The following is a 14,309-nucleotide window of genomic DNA, read 5'->3' as shown; positions in this document are numbered from 1 at the left end:
TAGAACATCGCCAAGTACACAGGTAGAGTACAGTGTCTCCCTGATACAGACTCCATTTCACCCCTGCCCAGACCTGCCTCCGTTCACCCCACCTTACACCTGGTGCATGTGACAGGGTACAAACCAGATCCTTCCCTCTCTCTGGGGGCGCAGGAGGATGAGAGTCTTTAGGAACAGCGAAGGACTTGCGATCACCTTCCCACCCGATCCCTCACTCCCACCTACCCACCTTCCCACCTCATCCCTCACTCCCACTTACCCACCTCATCCCTCACTCCCACCTACCCACCTCATCCCTCACTCCCACCTACCCACCTCCCCGCCCGATCCCTCACTCCCACCTCCCCACCTCCCCGCCCGATCCCTCACTCCCACCTCCCCGCCCGATCCCTCACTCCCACCTACCCACCTTCCCACCATATCCCTCACTCCCACCTACCCACCATATCCCTCACTCCCACCAACTCACCATATCCCTCACTCCCACTGACCCACCATATCCCTCACTCCCACTGACCCACCATATCCCTCACTCCCACCTACCCACCATATCCCTCACTCCCACTGACCCACCATATCCCTCACTCCCACTGACCCACCATATGCCTCACTCCCACCAACTCACCATATCCCTCACTCCCACTGACCCACCATATCCCTCACTCCCACTGACCCACCATATCCCTCACTCCCACCTACCCACCATATCCCTCACTCCCACCTACCCACCATATCCCTCACTCCCACCTACCCACCATATCCCTCACTCCTACCTACCCACCATATCCCTCACTCCCACCTACCCACCATATCCCTCACTCCCACCTACCCACCATATCCCTCACTCCCACCTACCCACCATATCCCTCACTCCCACCTACCCACCATATCCCTCACTCCCACCTACCCACCATATCCCTCACTCCCACCTACCCACCATATCCCTCACTCCCACCTACCCACCATATCCCTCACTCCCACCTACCCACCATATCCCTCACTCCCACTGACCCACCATATCCCTCACTCCCACTGACCCACCATATCCCTCACTCCCACCTACCCACCTTCTCGTCGTATGTGTGGCTCTGCACCACAATCAGCCACGTGACTAATCTAAATTTATTCTGCGGAAGTGGGCGTCGCTGGCGAGGCCGGCATTTATTGCCCATCCCTAATTGCCCTTGAGAAGGTGGTGGTGAGCCGCCTTCTTGAACCACTGCAGTCCGTGTGGTGAAGGTTCTCCCACAGTGCTGTTAGGGAGGGAGTTCCAGGATTTTGACCCAGCGACGATGAAGGAACGGCGATATATTTCCAAGTCGGGATGGTGTGTGACTTGGAGGGGAACGTGCAGGTGGTGTTGTTCCCATGTGGCTGCTGCCCTTGTACTTCTAGGTGGTAGAGGTCGCGGGTTTGGGAGGTGCTGTCGAAGAAGCCTTGGCGAGTTGCTGCAGTGCATCCTGTGGATGGTACGCACTGCAGCCACGGTGCGCCGGTGGTGAAGGGAGTGAATGTTTAGGGTGGTGGATGGGGTGCCAATCAAGCGGGCTGCTTTGTCCTGGATGGTGTCGAGCTTCATGAGTGTTGTTGGAGCTGCTCCCGTCCAGGGCGAGATATCCGATGAGCGACCTGGACACTGGCCCAGTGCCAGGGCTGTCGGTACAGACCACTGGGTTCACTCCTGCCTCTCCTTTTTCTCTCTCTAGCAGAAGGTACAGCAAGCGGCCGACTGCTGTCGCAGTATCCTAAAGGACGTTAACCAGGAGGTGCGGGACACTGAAAACCTACGGGTAAGAAAGACGCCGGGTCTTCTGACCGACCGCCATCGCAGCCCGCCATCGCTACCATTTCGGAAACGCGTAGCGGGAGGAGAGGAGCTGGATGGGAGCAGTGGCCATTCACTATTGGGACAAGAGTTCCACCTGATTGTCCTACACCCAGTCGGTTTGGGACAGCGCCAGCATGGTTCAAGAAGCTAACACTGTGAAACCGCACTTTATTATTCACCCGTTGGCTCCAGTGCAGTACTGAGGGAGTGCAGCGCAGTCGGAGGGTCAGTACTGAGGAGTGCAGCGCAGTCGGAGGGTCAGTACTGAGGGAGTGCAGCGCAGTCGGAGGGGCAGTACTGAGGGAGTGCAGCGCAGTCGGAGGGGCAGTACTGAGGGAGTGCAGCGCAGTCGGAGGGTCAGTACTGAGGGAGTGCAGCGCAGTCGGAGGGGCAGTACTGAGGGAGTGCAACGCAGTCGGAGGGGCAGTACTGAGGGAGTGCAGCGCAGTCGGAGGGGCAGTACTGAGGGAGTGCAGCGCAGTCGGAGGGGCAGTACTGAGGGAGTGCAGCGCAGTCGGAGGGGCAGTACTGAGGGAGTGCAGCGCAGTCGGAGGGTCAGTACTGAGGGAGTGCAGCGCAGTCGGAGGGTCAGTACTGAGGGAGTGCAGCGCAGTCGGAGGGTCAGTACTGAGGGAGCGCTGCACTGTCGGAGGGTCAGTACTGAGGGAGTGCAGCGCAGTCGGAGGGTCAGTACTGAGGGAGTGCTGCACTGTCGGAGGGTCAGTACTGAGGGAGTGCAGCGCAGTCGGAGGGTCAGTACTGAGGGAGTGCAGCGCAGTCGGAGGGTCAGTACTGAGGGAGTGCTGCACTGTCGGAGGTCAGTACTGAGGGAGTGCAGCGCAGTCGGAGAGGCAGTACTGAGGGAGCGCTGCACTGTCGGAGGGTCAGTACTGAGGGAGTGCAGCGCAGTCGGAGGGTCAGTACTGAGGGAGTGCAGCGCAGTCGGAGGGTCAGTACTGAGGGGGTTCAGGCATGTGTTGTAGTGTAGTAAGAAGTAGTTAGGTAGAGTGCACTAGAGACATATCACATAGACGTGCGAGAGAAGTAGGGGGGCTGCACTGTCGGAGGGTCAGTACTGAGGAAGCGCAGCGCAGTCGGAGGGGCAGTACTGAGGGAGCGCTGCACTGTCGGAGGGTCAGTACTGAGGGAGTGCAGCGCAGTCGGAGGGTCAGTACTGAGGGAGCGCTGCACTGTCGGAGGGTCAGTACTGAGGGAGTGCAGCGCAGTCAGAGGGTCAGTACTGAGGGAGTGCAGCGCAGTCGGAGGGTCAGTACTGAGGGAGCGCTGCACTGTCGGAGGGTCAGTACTGAGGGAGCGCTGCACTGTCGGAGGGTCAGTACTGAGGGAGTGCAGCGCAGTCGGAGGGTCAGTACTGAGGGAGTGCTGCACTGTCGGAGGGTCAGTACTGAGGGAGTGCAGCGCAGTCGGAGGGTCAGTACTGAGGGAGTGCAGCGCAGTCAGAGGGTCAGTACTGAGGGAGTGCAGCGCAGTCGGAGGGTCAGTACTGAGGGAGTGCTGTGTTGTCGGAGGGTCAGCACTGAGGGAGTGCAGCACTGTCGAGGGGCGGTTCTGAGGGAGCGCTGCACTGTCGGAGGGTCAGTACTGAGGGAGTGCTGCACTGACGGAGGGTCAGTACTGAGGGAGTGCAGCACTGTCGGAGGGGCGGTTCTGAGGGAGCGCTGCACTGACGGAGGGTCAGTACTGAGGGAGTGCCACACTGTCGGAGGGTCTGTATTGAGGGAGTGCTGCACTGTCGGAGGGTCTGTATTGAGGAGTGCCACACTGTCGGAGGGTCTGTATTGAGGGAGTGCTGCACTGTCGGAGGGTCAGTACTGAGGGAGTGCTGCACTGACGGAGGGTCAGTACTGAGGGAGTGCAGCACTGTCGGAGGGGCGGTTCTGAGGGAGCGCTGCACTGACGGAGGGTCAGTACTGAGGGAGTGCCACACTGTCGGAGGGTCTGTATTGAGGGAGTGCTGCACTGTCGGAGGGTCTGTATTGAGGGAGTGCTGCACTGTCGGAGGTGCCGTCTTTCAGATGAGACATTTAACCTCTCTCAGGTGTACTTAAAAGATCCCATAGCACCTTATCGACGTGTTTGATGGGACAGTGTCGAGGGAGCTTTATTCCGTATCTAACCTGTCCATGTAAATTCAGTGTGTTTGTTTTAAAGTGTGTCACTGCACTGGTGGTATCTCTGAATGTGAAACTCATACACTCCCCTTGTGTCTCTCCAGCGACTGCACGATTACCAGAGACGCCTGGACATCTCAAATCTCAAACAGAGCACTGACCCGGTCGTGGCTGATTTCAAGGTGAGACTGGAGCCTTCGATTGACCCGATGGTAAATTGTTCGGAAACAGCAAGGCACCTTGGGTTCGGGTTGCCTTGCCCAATGTGGGAGTGAGCAACACCGTGCACACGGGTACGGTAGCATAGTGGTTATGTTACTGGACTAGTAATCCAGAGACCTGGACTAAAATCCAGAGTCATGAGTTCAAATCCCGCCACGGCAGCTGGTGAATTTAAATTCAATTAATTAATTAAAATTCAATTAATTAAATAAAAATCTGGAATTAAAATACTAGTATCAGTAATGATGGCCATGAAACTACCGGATTGTCGTAAAAACCCATCTGGTTCACTAATGTCCTTCAGGGAAGGAAACCTGCCGTCCTGACCCGGTCTGGCCTATATGTGACTCCAGACCCACAGCAATGTGGTTGATTCTTAATTGCCCTCTGAAATGGCCGAGCAAGCCACTCAGTTGTAAAATCTCGCTACGAAAAGTCAAGAAGGCGGCTCACCACCACCTTCTCAAGGGCAATTAGGGATGGGCAATAAATGCCGGCCTCGCCAGCGACGCCCACATCCCGTGAACGAATAAAAAAAAAAGTACCCAGGACCCCGGCTCCATCCCTGCTCCGTTTCATCCAGCGGGGAGGGCAGGGGGTTTGAGGGAAAATCAGCCTCGGTGGCTGTCCCTGATCACTGTAATGACCCCCACTGCTGAAAGTGCGTGTGTATATCTATATATATATCTATATAGACGTAGACACAGAGATACATAGTGTATTTAAGGGGAAGGTAGATAAACCCATGAGGGAGAAAGGAATAGAGGGATATGCCGATAGCGTGAGATGGAGTAGGGAGGGAGGAGGCTCGTGTGGAGCATAAACACCGGGATAGACCAGTTGGGCCGAATGGCCTGTTTCTGTGCTGTACATTCGATGTAATAACATTATTATATATGTATGTATGCAGGTTCCGATCCAATATTATGTGCAGTCGGAGGGGCAGTACTCCAAGGAGGGCATTCGGCCCATCCTGTCTGTGCCTGCTCCTTTCCAGAGCAATCCCAAACTAATCCCACTGCTCCGCTCCCCCCCCATAGCCCTGTATCAATCCCAAACTAATCCCACTGCTCCGCTCCCCCCCCCATAGCCCTGTATCAATCCCAAACTAATCCCACTGCCCCGCTCTCTCCCCATAGCCCCTGTATCAATCCCAAACTAATCCCATTCCCCCGCGCTCTCCCCATAGCCCTGTATCAATCCCAAACTAATCCCACTGCCCCGCTCTCTCTTCATAGCCCTGTATCAATCCCAAACTAACCCCACTGCCCCGCTCTCTCCCCATAGCCCCTGTATCAATCCCAAACTAATCCCACTGCCCTGCTCTCTCCCCATAGCCCCTGTATCAATCCCCAAACTAATCCCACTGCCCCGTCTCTCTTTCCCCATAACTTTGTATCAGGTAAACCTTGGAGTTTAGTAAATCGAATCGTGTGGTTGTTTTTTTTTGTTAGAACATTGATCTGACGCAGCGACGTATGGTTCACGAGGGACCCCTGGTCTGGAAAGTGACAAAGGAGAAAGCTATCGGTGAGTTTGGGGCTGGGTATGCTCTCGAGTGCTGGTGGGGGTGAGAGGAGAGGGTCTCCCTGTTCAAGGGGTTGTTTAATGAAGTGTGTCAGACTGCGGTGTAGCTGGTTTCTGGGGTTTCTGCAGTTATAGTCAAGGGTGTCTGGTACGTAGAGGGATTTGTGGCAGCGTGTATGTTTGTATTCAGATGGGGCATGGAGAATATAGAAGGTCTCAATTATAGAGAATTCGAGTTATAGACAGATTTGTGGAGGTCTCCATTACAGATGACTCTGTTACCCCCTCTCGAACGCTCCGTGTCTCTCTCTCTCTTTAACGCTTCATGTCTCTCTCTCACGCTCCGTGTCTCTCTCTCTCACGCTCCGTGTCTCTCTCTCTCACGCTCCGTCTCTCTCTCTCTCTCTCTCTCTCTCTCTCGCGCGCTCCGTCTCTCTCTCGCGCTCCGTCTCTCTCTCGCGCTCCGTCTCTCTCTCGCGCTCCGTCTCTCTCTCTCGCGCTCCGTCTCTCTCTCTCTCTCTCGCGCTCCGTCTCTCTCTCTCTCTCTCGCGCTCCGTCTCTCTCTCTCTCTCTCTCGCGCTCCGTCTCTCTCTCTCTCTCGCGCTCCGTCTCTCTCTCCGTCTCTCTCTCGCGCTCCGTCTCTCTCTCTCTCTCTCGCGCTCTGTCTCTCTCTCTCTCCGCGCTCCGTCTCTCTCTCTCTCGCGCTCCGTCTCTCTCTCTCTCTCTCTCTCGCGCGCTCCGTCTCTCTCTCTCTCGCGCTCCGTCTCTCTCTCTCTCTCTCGCGCTCCGTCTCTCTCTCTCTCTCTCTCGCGCTCCGTCTCTCTCTCTCTCGCGCGCATCCGTCTCTCTCTCTCTCGCGCTCCGTCTCTCTCTCTCTCGCGCTCCGTCTCTCTCTCTCTCTCGCGCTCCGTCTCTCTCTCTCTCGCGCTCCGTCTCTCTCTCTCTCTCGCGCTCCGTCTCTCTCTCTCTCTCTCGCGCTCCGTCTCTCTCTCTCTCTCGCGCTCCGTCTCTCTCTCTCGCGCTCCGTCTCTCTCTCGCGCTCCGTCTCTCTCTCTCTCGCGCTCCGTCTCTCTCTCTCGCGCTCCGTCTCTCTCTCGCGCTCCGTCTCTCTCTCGCGCTCCGTCTCTCTCTCTCTCGCGCTCCGTCTCTCTCTCTCGCGCTCCGTCTCTCTCTCGCGCTCCGTCTCTCTCTCTCTCTCGCGCTCCGTCTCTCTCTCTCTCTCGCGCTCCGTCTCTCTCTCTCTCTCGCGCTCCGTCTCTCTCTCTCTCGCGCTCCGTCTCTCTCTCTCTCTCGCGCTCCGGTCTCTCTCTCGGCTCGTCTCTCTCTCTCGCGCTCCGTCTCTCTCTCTCTCGCGCTCCGTCTCTCTCTCTCTCGCGCTCCGTCTCTCTCTCTCGCGCTCCGTCTCTCTCTCTCTCTCGCGCTCCGTCTCTCTCTCTCTCTCGCGCTCCGTCTCTCTCTCGCGCTCCGTCTCTCTCTCTCTCTCGCGCTCCGTCTCTCTCTCTCTCTCTCGCGCTCCGTCTCTCTCTCGCGCTCCGTCTCTCTCTCTCTCTCTCGCGCTCCGTCTCTCTCTCTCTCTCTCTCGCGCTCCGTCTCTCTCTCGCGCTCCGTCCTCTCTCTCTCTCTCGCGCTCCGTCTCTCTCTCTCTCTCTCTGCGCTCGTCTCTCTCTCTCGCGCTCCGTCTCTCTCTCTCTCTCTCGCGCTCCGTCTCTCTCTCTCTCTCGCGCTCCGTCTCTCTCGCGCTCGTCTCTCTCTCTCTCTCTCTCTCTCTCTCTCGCGCTCCGTCTCTCTCTCTCTCGCGCTCCGTCTCTCTCTCTCTCTCTCGCGCTCCGTCTCTCTCTCTCTCTCGCGCTCCGTCTCTCTCTCTCTCTCGCGCTCCGTCTCTCTCTCTCTCTCGCGCTCCGTCTCTCTCTCTCTCTCTCTCTCGCGCTCCGTCTCTCTCGCGCTCCGTCTCTCTCTCTCTCTCTCTCTCTCTCTCTCTCGCGCTCCGTCTCTCTCTCTCTCGCGCTCCGTCTCTCTCTCTCTCTCGCGCTCCGTCTCTCTCTCTCTCGCGCTCCGTCTCTCTCTCTCTCTCGCGCTCCGTCTCTCTCTCTCTCGCGCTCCGTCTCTCTCTCTCTCGCGCTCCGTCTCTCTCTCTCTCTCTCTCTCTCTCTCGCGCTCCGTCTCTCTCTCTCTCTCGCGCTCCGTCTCTCTCTCTCTCGCGCTCCGTCTCTCTCTCTCTCGCGCTCCGTCTCTCTCTCTCTCTCGCGCTCCGTCTCTCTCTCTCTCGCGCTCCGTCTCTCTCTCTCTCTCTCGCGCTCCGTCTCTCTCTCTCTCGCGCTCCGTCTCTCTCTCTCTCTCTCTCTCTCTCTCTCGCGCTCCGTCTCTCTCTCTCTCGCGCTCCGTCTCTCTCTCTCTCTCGCGCTCCGTCTCTCTCTCTCGCGCTCGTCTCTCTCTCTCTCGCGCTCCGTCTCTCTCTCTCTCGCGCTCCGTCTCTCTCTCTCTCTCGCGCTCCGTCTCTCTCTCTCTCGCGCTCCGTCTCTCTCTCTCTCGCGCTCCGTCTCTCTCTCTCTCGCGCTCCGTCTCTCTCTCTCTCTCGCGCTCCGTCTCTCTCTCTCGCGCGCTCCGTCTCTCTCTCTCTCGCGCTCCGTCTCTCTCTCTCTCTCGCGCTCCGTCTCTCTCTCTCTCGCGCTCCGTCTCTCTCTCTCGCGCGCTCCGTCTCTCTCTCTCTCAGCGCTCCGTCTCTCTCTCTCTCGCGCTCCGTCTCTCTCTCTCTCTCGCGCTCCGTCTCTCTCTCTCTCTCTCTCTCGCGCTCCGTCTCTCTCTCTCTCTCGCGCTCCGTCTCTCTCTCTCTCTCGCGCTCCGTCTCTCTCTCTCTTCGCGCTCCGTCTCTCTCTCTCTCTCGCGCGCTCCGTCTCTCTCTCTCTCGTCGCTCAGTCTCTCTCTCTCTCGCGCTCCGTCTCTCTCTCTCTCTCGCGCTCCGTCTCTCTCTCTCTCTCGCGCTCCGTCTCTCTCTCTCTCGCGCTCCGTCTCTCTCTCTCTCGCGCTCCGTCTCTCTCTCTCTCGCGCTCGTCTCTCTCTCTCTCTCTCTCTCGCGCTCCGCTCTCTCTCTCTCTCTCTCGCGCTCCGTCTCTCTCTCTCTCTCGCGCTCCGTCTCTCTCTCTCTCGCGCTCCGTCTCTCTCTCTCTCGCGCTCCGTCTCTCTCTCTCTCGCGCTCCGTCTCTCTCTCTCTCGCGCTCCGTCTCTCTCTCTCTCGCGCTCCGTCTCTCTCTCTCTCGCGCTCCGTCTCTCTCTCTCTCGCGCTCCGTCTCTCTCTCTCTCGCGCTCCGTCTCTCTCTCTCTCGCGCTCCGTCTCTCTCTCTCTCGCGCTCCGTCTCTCTCTCTCTCGCGCTCCGTCTCTCTCTCTCTCGCGCTCCGTCTCTCTCTCTCTCTCGCGCTCCGTCTCTCTCTCTCTCGCGCTCCGTCTCTCTCTCTCTCGGCCTCGTCTCTCTCTCTCTCGCGCTCCGTCTCTCTCTCTCTCGCGCTCCGTCTCTCTCTCTCTCGCGCTCCGTCTCTCTCTCTCTCTCGCGCTCCGTCTCTCTCTCTCTCTCGCGCTCCGTCTCTCTCTCTCTCTCGCGCTCCGTCTCTCTCTCTCTCGCGCTCCGTCTCTCTCTCTCTCGCGCTCCGTCTCTCTCTCTCTCGCGCTCCGTCTCTCTCTCTCTCGCGCGTCGTCTCTCTCTCTCTCTCTCTCGCTCCGTCTCTCTCTCTCTCGCGCTCCGTCTCTCTCTCTCTCGCGCTCCGTCTCTCTCTCTCTCTCGCGCTCCGTCTCTCTCTCTCTCGCGCTCCGTCTCTCTCTCTCTCTCTCTCTCGCGCTCCGTCTCTCTCTCTCTCGCGCTCCGTCTCTCTCTCTCTCTCGCGCTCCGTCTCTCTCTCTCTCGCGCTCCGTCTCTCTCTCTCTCGCGCTCCGTCTCTCTCTCGCGCTCCGTCTCTCTCTCGCGCTCCGTCTCTCTCTCTCGCGCTCCGTCTCTCTCTCTCTCGCGCTCCGTCTCTCTCTCTCTCTCTCGCGCTCCGTCTCTCTCTCTCGCGCTCCGTCTCTCTCTCTCTCGCGCTCCGCTCCGTCTCTCTCTCTCTCGCGCTCCGTCTCTCTCTCTCTCGCGCTCCGTCTCTCTCTCTCTCGCGCTCCGTCTCTCTCTCTCTCGCGCTCCGTCTCTCTCTGTCTCTCTCTCTCTCTGTAACGCTCCGTGTCTCTCTCTCTCTAATGCTCCGTCTCTCTCTCTCTCTCTCTCTCTGTAACGCTCCGTGTCTCTCTCTCTAATGCTCCGTCTCTCTCTCTCTCTGTAACGCTGTGTGTGTCTCTCTCTCTCTCTGTAACGCTCTGTCTCTCTCTGTAACGCTCCGTCTCTCTCTCTCTCTCTCTAACGCTCTGTGTGTCGCGCTCTCTCTCTCTCTCTCTCTCTGTAACGCTCCGTGTCTCTCTCTCCCTCTCTAACACTCCGTGTGTGTCTCTCTCTCTCTCTCATTCTCTCTCTCTCTCTCTAACGCTCAGTGTCTCTCTCTCCCTCCCCTGTAACGCTCCTTGTCTCTCTCTCTCTCTCTCCCTCTCTAATGCTCTGTGGTTCCCTCTCTCCCTCCTCTCTTACGCGCCGTGTATTTTTTTTATTCGTTCATGGCTTGTGGGCATTGCTGACAAGGCCAGCATTTATTACCCAGATGCTCCGTGTCTTTCTCGCTCTCTCCCTCCTCTCTCCCTCCTCTCTCCCTCCTCTCTCCCTCCTCTCTAACGCTCCGTCTCTGTCTGTCTGTCTCTCTCTCTAACGCTCCGTCTCTCTCTCTCTCTCTCTCTAACGCTCCGTGTCTCTCTCTCTCTCTCTCCTTCTCTAATGCTCCATGTCTCTCTCTCTCTTTCCCCTCTAACGCTCCGTGTCTCTCTCTCCCTCCTCTGTAACGTTCCGTGTCTCTCTCTCCCTCCTCTGTAACGTTCCGTGTCTCTCTCTCCCTCCCCTGTAACGTTCCGTGTCTGTCTCTCTCTCTCCTCTCTAATGCTCCGTGTCTCTCTGTGCCTCCTGTAACGCTCCGTGTCTCTCTCTCCTCTCTAACGCTCCATGTCTCTCTCTCCCTTCTCTCTAACGCTCCGTCTCTCTCTCTCTCTCTCTCTCTCTCCCTCCTCTCTAACGCTCCATGTCTCTCTCTCTCTCCCTCTCCCTCCTCCTCTCCCTCCTCTCTAACACTCCATGTCACTCTCTCCTTCCTCTCTAAAGCTCAGTGTCTCCCTCGCGCTCTCCCTCCTCTCCAACACTCTGTGTCACACTCTCCTTCCTCTCTATGCTCTGCGTCTTGCTCTCTCTAACGTTCCTTGTGCCTCTCTCTCTCTGTCTCTCAGATGTACATGTCCTGTTACTGGACGATATCCTGCTGTTGATGCAGAAAGTGGATGACAAGATGGTGTTGAAGTGTCACAGTAAGAACTCGACCTTGTCGGAGGGAAGCAGATGCTGTGCCCCATCATCAAACTGGGCAGCGTGCTCGCCAGGGATGTCGCCACAGGTAGGCCGCAGATCCAGCAATGGCAGCGCGTTGCCATTCGTTATAGGGACGGTTTGAGGGCGGTGTGGAGGGAGGGAGGGTCCGGTGGTGGGGGGGTTCCAAGGGGGAGGTGAACTGCAAGGGCGTGAGATTAAGTCGATTGGTGGGGGATTCGGGTGAGTGTATAGTTGGTGATATATCTGTCGTGTGTGTGAGTGCGAGTGAGGGCGTGCATGTCTGTTTGCACGTGCGTGTGTGTGTGTGTGTGCATGTCTGTTTGCACATGTGTGTGTGTGTGTGTGAGACCGTCTGCGTTTGGATGTTTTACTATGTTAAAGGCGCTATGTAAATGCAATTTGTTATGTGTGTGTTCATTCACACTTGTGTGTGCACGTCTGTGTTTGTATGTGTTTGTGCTTGTTCACACTTGCGTCTGTGTGCATGTTTGCACATGTGTGTCTATTCACGCTTGTGTACGCATGTGTGTTTGAACACGTGTTTGTGTTTGTTCACACATGTATCTGTGTGCATGTGTCCATGTCTGTGTTTGCACGTGTGTTTATGTGTCTGTGCCTGTGTGTGCACGAGCGCGCTGTGTGTGTTTACGTGTCTCTCTGTCTGAGCGACTCTGGTGTCGGATCTGTCCCTGTAAATCATGTCCTACGTCCTTAACAAACGCTCCTCCTTGTGTTGTAGACCGCAAGGCCTTCTTTGTCCTGTTTCAGACCGACACTGGCGGGCAGATTTACGAGCTGGTGGCGCAGACGGTCTCCGAGAGGAGAAAGTGAGTAGCAGGAAACACTGGGGCTGCCCTGAATTACCTGGGCTGGGAGTTGGGGTGCCACGTTGGCGGGGTTGGTGAGTCACCAGAGCTCCTGATCGGCCGTTGATTCCTGCTGTGAAAGGGCAGGAATGGGCTTGGCTGTAATTAACCCCCGCGGTTGGACTCCAAAGGGTTAAATTACGAGGAGAGATTCCACAAACTGGGGTTGTATTCCCTGGAATTTAGAAGATTAAGGGGTGATTGATTGACGTTTTCAAGATATTAAGGGGAACTGATCGGGTAGATAGAGAGAAACTATTTCCGCTGGTTGGGGAGTCTAGGATGAGGGGGCGTAACCTAAAAGTTAAAGCCGGGACTTTCAGGAGTGAAGTTAAGAAACACTTCGACACGCAAAGGGTGTAGGAGTTTGGAACTCTCTTCCGCAAACAGCAGTTGATTCTAGCTCAGATGTTAATTTGAAGTCTGAGGTTGATAGATTTTGTTAGCCCCATATCCCTTAATACCTTTGGTTAAGGTTGGGTACATGGAGCTCGATCACAGATCTCACTGAATGGCGGAACAGGCTCAAGGGGCTAAATGGCCTCCTCATGTTCCCATCTTCCTAATAGCGTGCCGACACTCTCAGGCCAAACTTGGCCACTTGGAGGAGACTCGGACCCACAGGTATCCCAGGGAGGGTCAGGGCCAAAAAGATTCCAGCCTTGTGTACAATGACTGACCAGCTGTTTATTGCCACCCACAGCTGGTGTGACAAGATCCAGAGCACGCAGGACGCCCTCAAACTGCTGAGACTCTCGATGGCACCCAGGAACAGTCTGGTGCCCCCGTCGGCCAGTGTGCCCCTCAGCCCCACGTAAGTACCTCAGCCCTGCGCGAGGCGGTGACTTGTCGGAGGGAGGTGGGCGGTCCAGAGGGGCGCGAGGAAAGTTGGGCGGGCCAGTTGGCAGAGCAAGTCGGCGCAGGCTGACCCCCAACTCCTGTTGAAGGCACCGTGCCGAAGCAGGAAATAAAACGCGGGGTGTGAGCTTCTCCTGGAGGCTCGCTGGGCGACCTCACCGCCCAGTGTGGGACCAGAGGCCGCACGCACAGAGCAGGAAAGGCCCAGGCTCCGTCCCCGGCCCGTGCTGGGTTAGCGGCAGATCGATAGATTTTTGTCAGGTAAGTTAATCAAGGGGATGTGGAGCAAAGGCGGGTAAATGGGTTTGAGATGCAGATCAGCCATGATTTGATTGAACAGGCTCGAGGGGCTGAATGGCCTTCTTCTGTTTCTATGTAACAGGCTCAAGGGGCTGAATGGCCTCCTCCTGTTCCCGTGTAACAGGCTCGAGGGGCTGAATGGCCTCCTCCTGTTCCCGTGTAACAGGCTCGAGGGGCTGAATGGCCTCCTCCTGTTCCCGTGTAACAGGCTCGAGGGGCTGAATGGCCTCCTTCTGTTCCTAACTCACCTAAAAGTGTCTGATTGCAACGAATAAATCGGATGTTGTGTAGAAGAACAGGGAGAGTCAATGGGTCCTCCCTACTGGTCCTCGGCAGTGATGTAGGGGCCGGGGACCATCCTGACACCACGTACCTGTGTCGGGTGCCCAGTTTGTGGCTCTGTTTTTAAGTCTCTTCTGTCCCTCTTGCCCACCCCAGCATGTCCTACCGGGAGCCGATGCTCAACGCTGAGAATGGGGTCTCGACTCGCGAAAGAATCAACTCCGAATTAACAGGTAAGGAGGGAAACCGATCGAGGGAGAGGCGCATGGAGCTAGTTTCTGACTGCAACGGTGGGGGGGGGGCCGCGGTGATGAGGGCGCATTGGGGGCAGGAGAGACAGAGGCTGCGTTTGACACAACCCCATTCATCTCTGGGACCTGGGGACAAGCCCAGCCCCAGACAGAGGGGAGGAGGGGGCTCCTCCCTCTGATGGGGACTTGGGTGGGGCAGTGGGTCAGACACTGACCTTTCACCTTATGGGATCTGGGGTCAAATCCAGCACGAGATGGTGGGGATGAAGGGCTGGGTTGGAGATGGGTGGTGGGAGGGTGGCTTGGGTTCGGGGAGAGTTGGGGGGAGGTGTGGGTCTGGGGGGAAGGTGGGGCCGGGGTTCGGGGATAGGCGGGGGCCGGGAGGTGGTGGGGGCCCGGGGTCTGGGGGGAGGTAGGAGGCCGGGGTTCGGGGGGAGGTCAGGGTCCGGGGTTTGGGGGAGGTCGGGGTTGGGGGAAGATGGGGATCCAGGGTCCGGGGGGGAGGCCGGGTTCGGGGTTGGGGGGCCGGGGTTCGGGGGGGAGGTGGGGGGCCAGGGCTCGGGGGGGCCTGAGCTACGGGTCACGGGTATGGGCTCACTCCCCTCCCC

General features: G+C 57.6%; 1 protein-coding gene across 1 annotated transcript in view; it reads left to right on the top strand.

Moving 5' to 3' along the window:
- LOC137306123 (rho guanine nucleotide exchange factor 1-like) overlaps positions 1-14,309 on the top strand; it is a 127,909-nt gene that overhangs the window by 92,215 nt on the left and 21,385 nt on the right. Inside the window, 8 exon segments of the mRNA XM_067975182.1 lie at positions 1,707-1,790; positions 4,065-4,142; positions 5,637-5,712; positions 11,045-11,131; positions 11,134-11,208; positions 11,884-11,971; positions 12,714-12,824; positions 13,607-13,683. Of these exon segments, the coding sequence (XP_067831283.1) occupies positions 1,707-1,790; positions 4,065-4,142; positions 5,637-5,712; positions 11,045-11,131; positions 11,134-11,208; positions 11,884-11,971; positions 12,714-12,824; positions 13,607-13,683 (676 nt within the window).

This window comes from Heptranchias perlo, chromosome 42, assembly GCF_035084215.1.
Source record: "Heptranchias perlo isolate sHepPer1 chromosome 42, sHepPer1.hap1, whole genome shotgun sequence".
Lineage (NCBI taxonomy): Eukaryota > Metazoa > Chordata > Chondrichthyes > Hexanchiformes > Hexanchidae > Heptranchias > Heptranchias perlo.
This window is presented reverse-complemented; position numbering and strand designations above follow the sequence as displayed.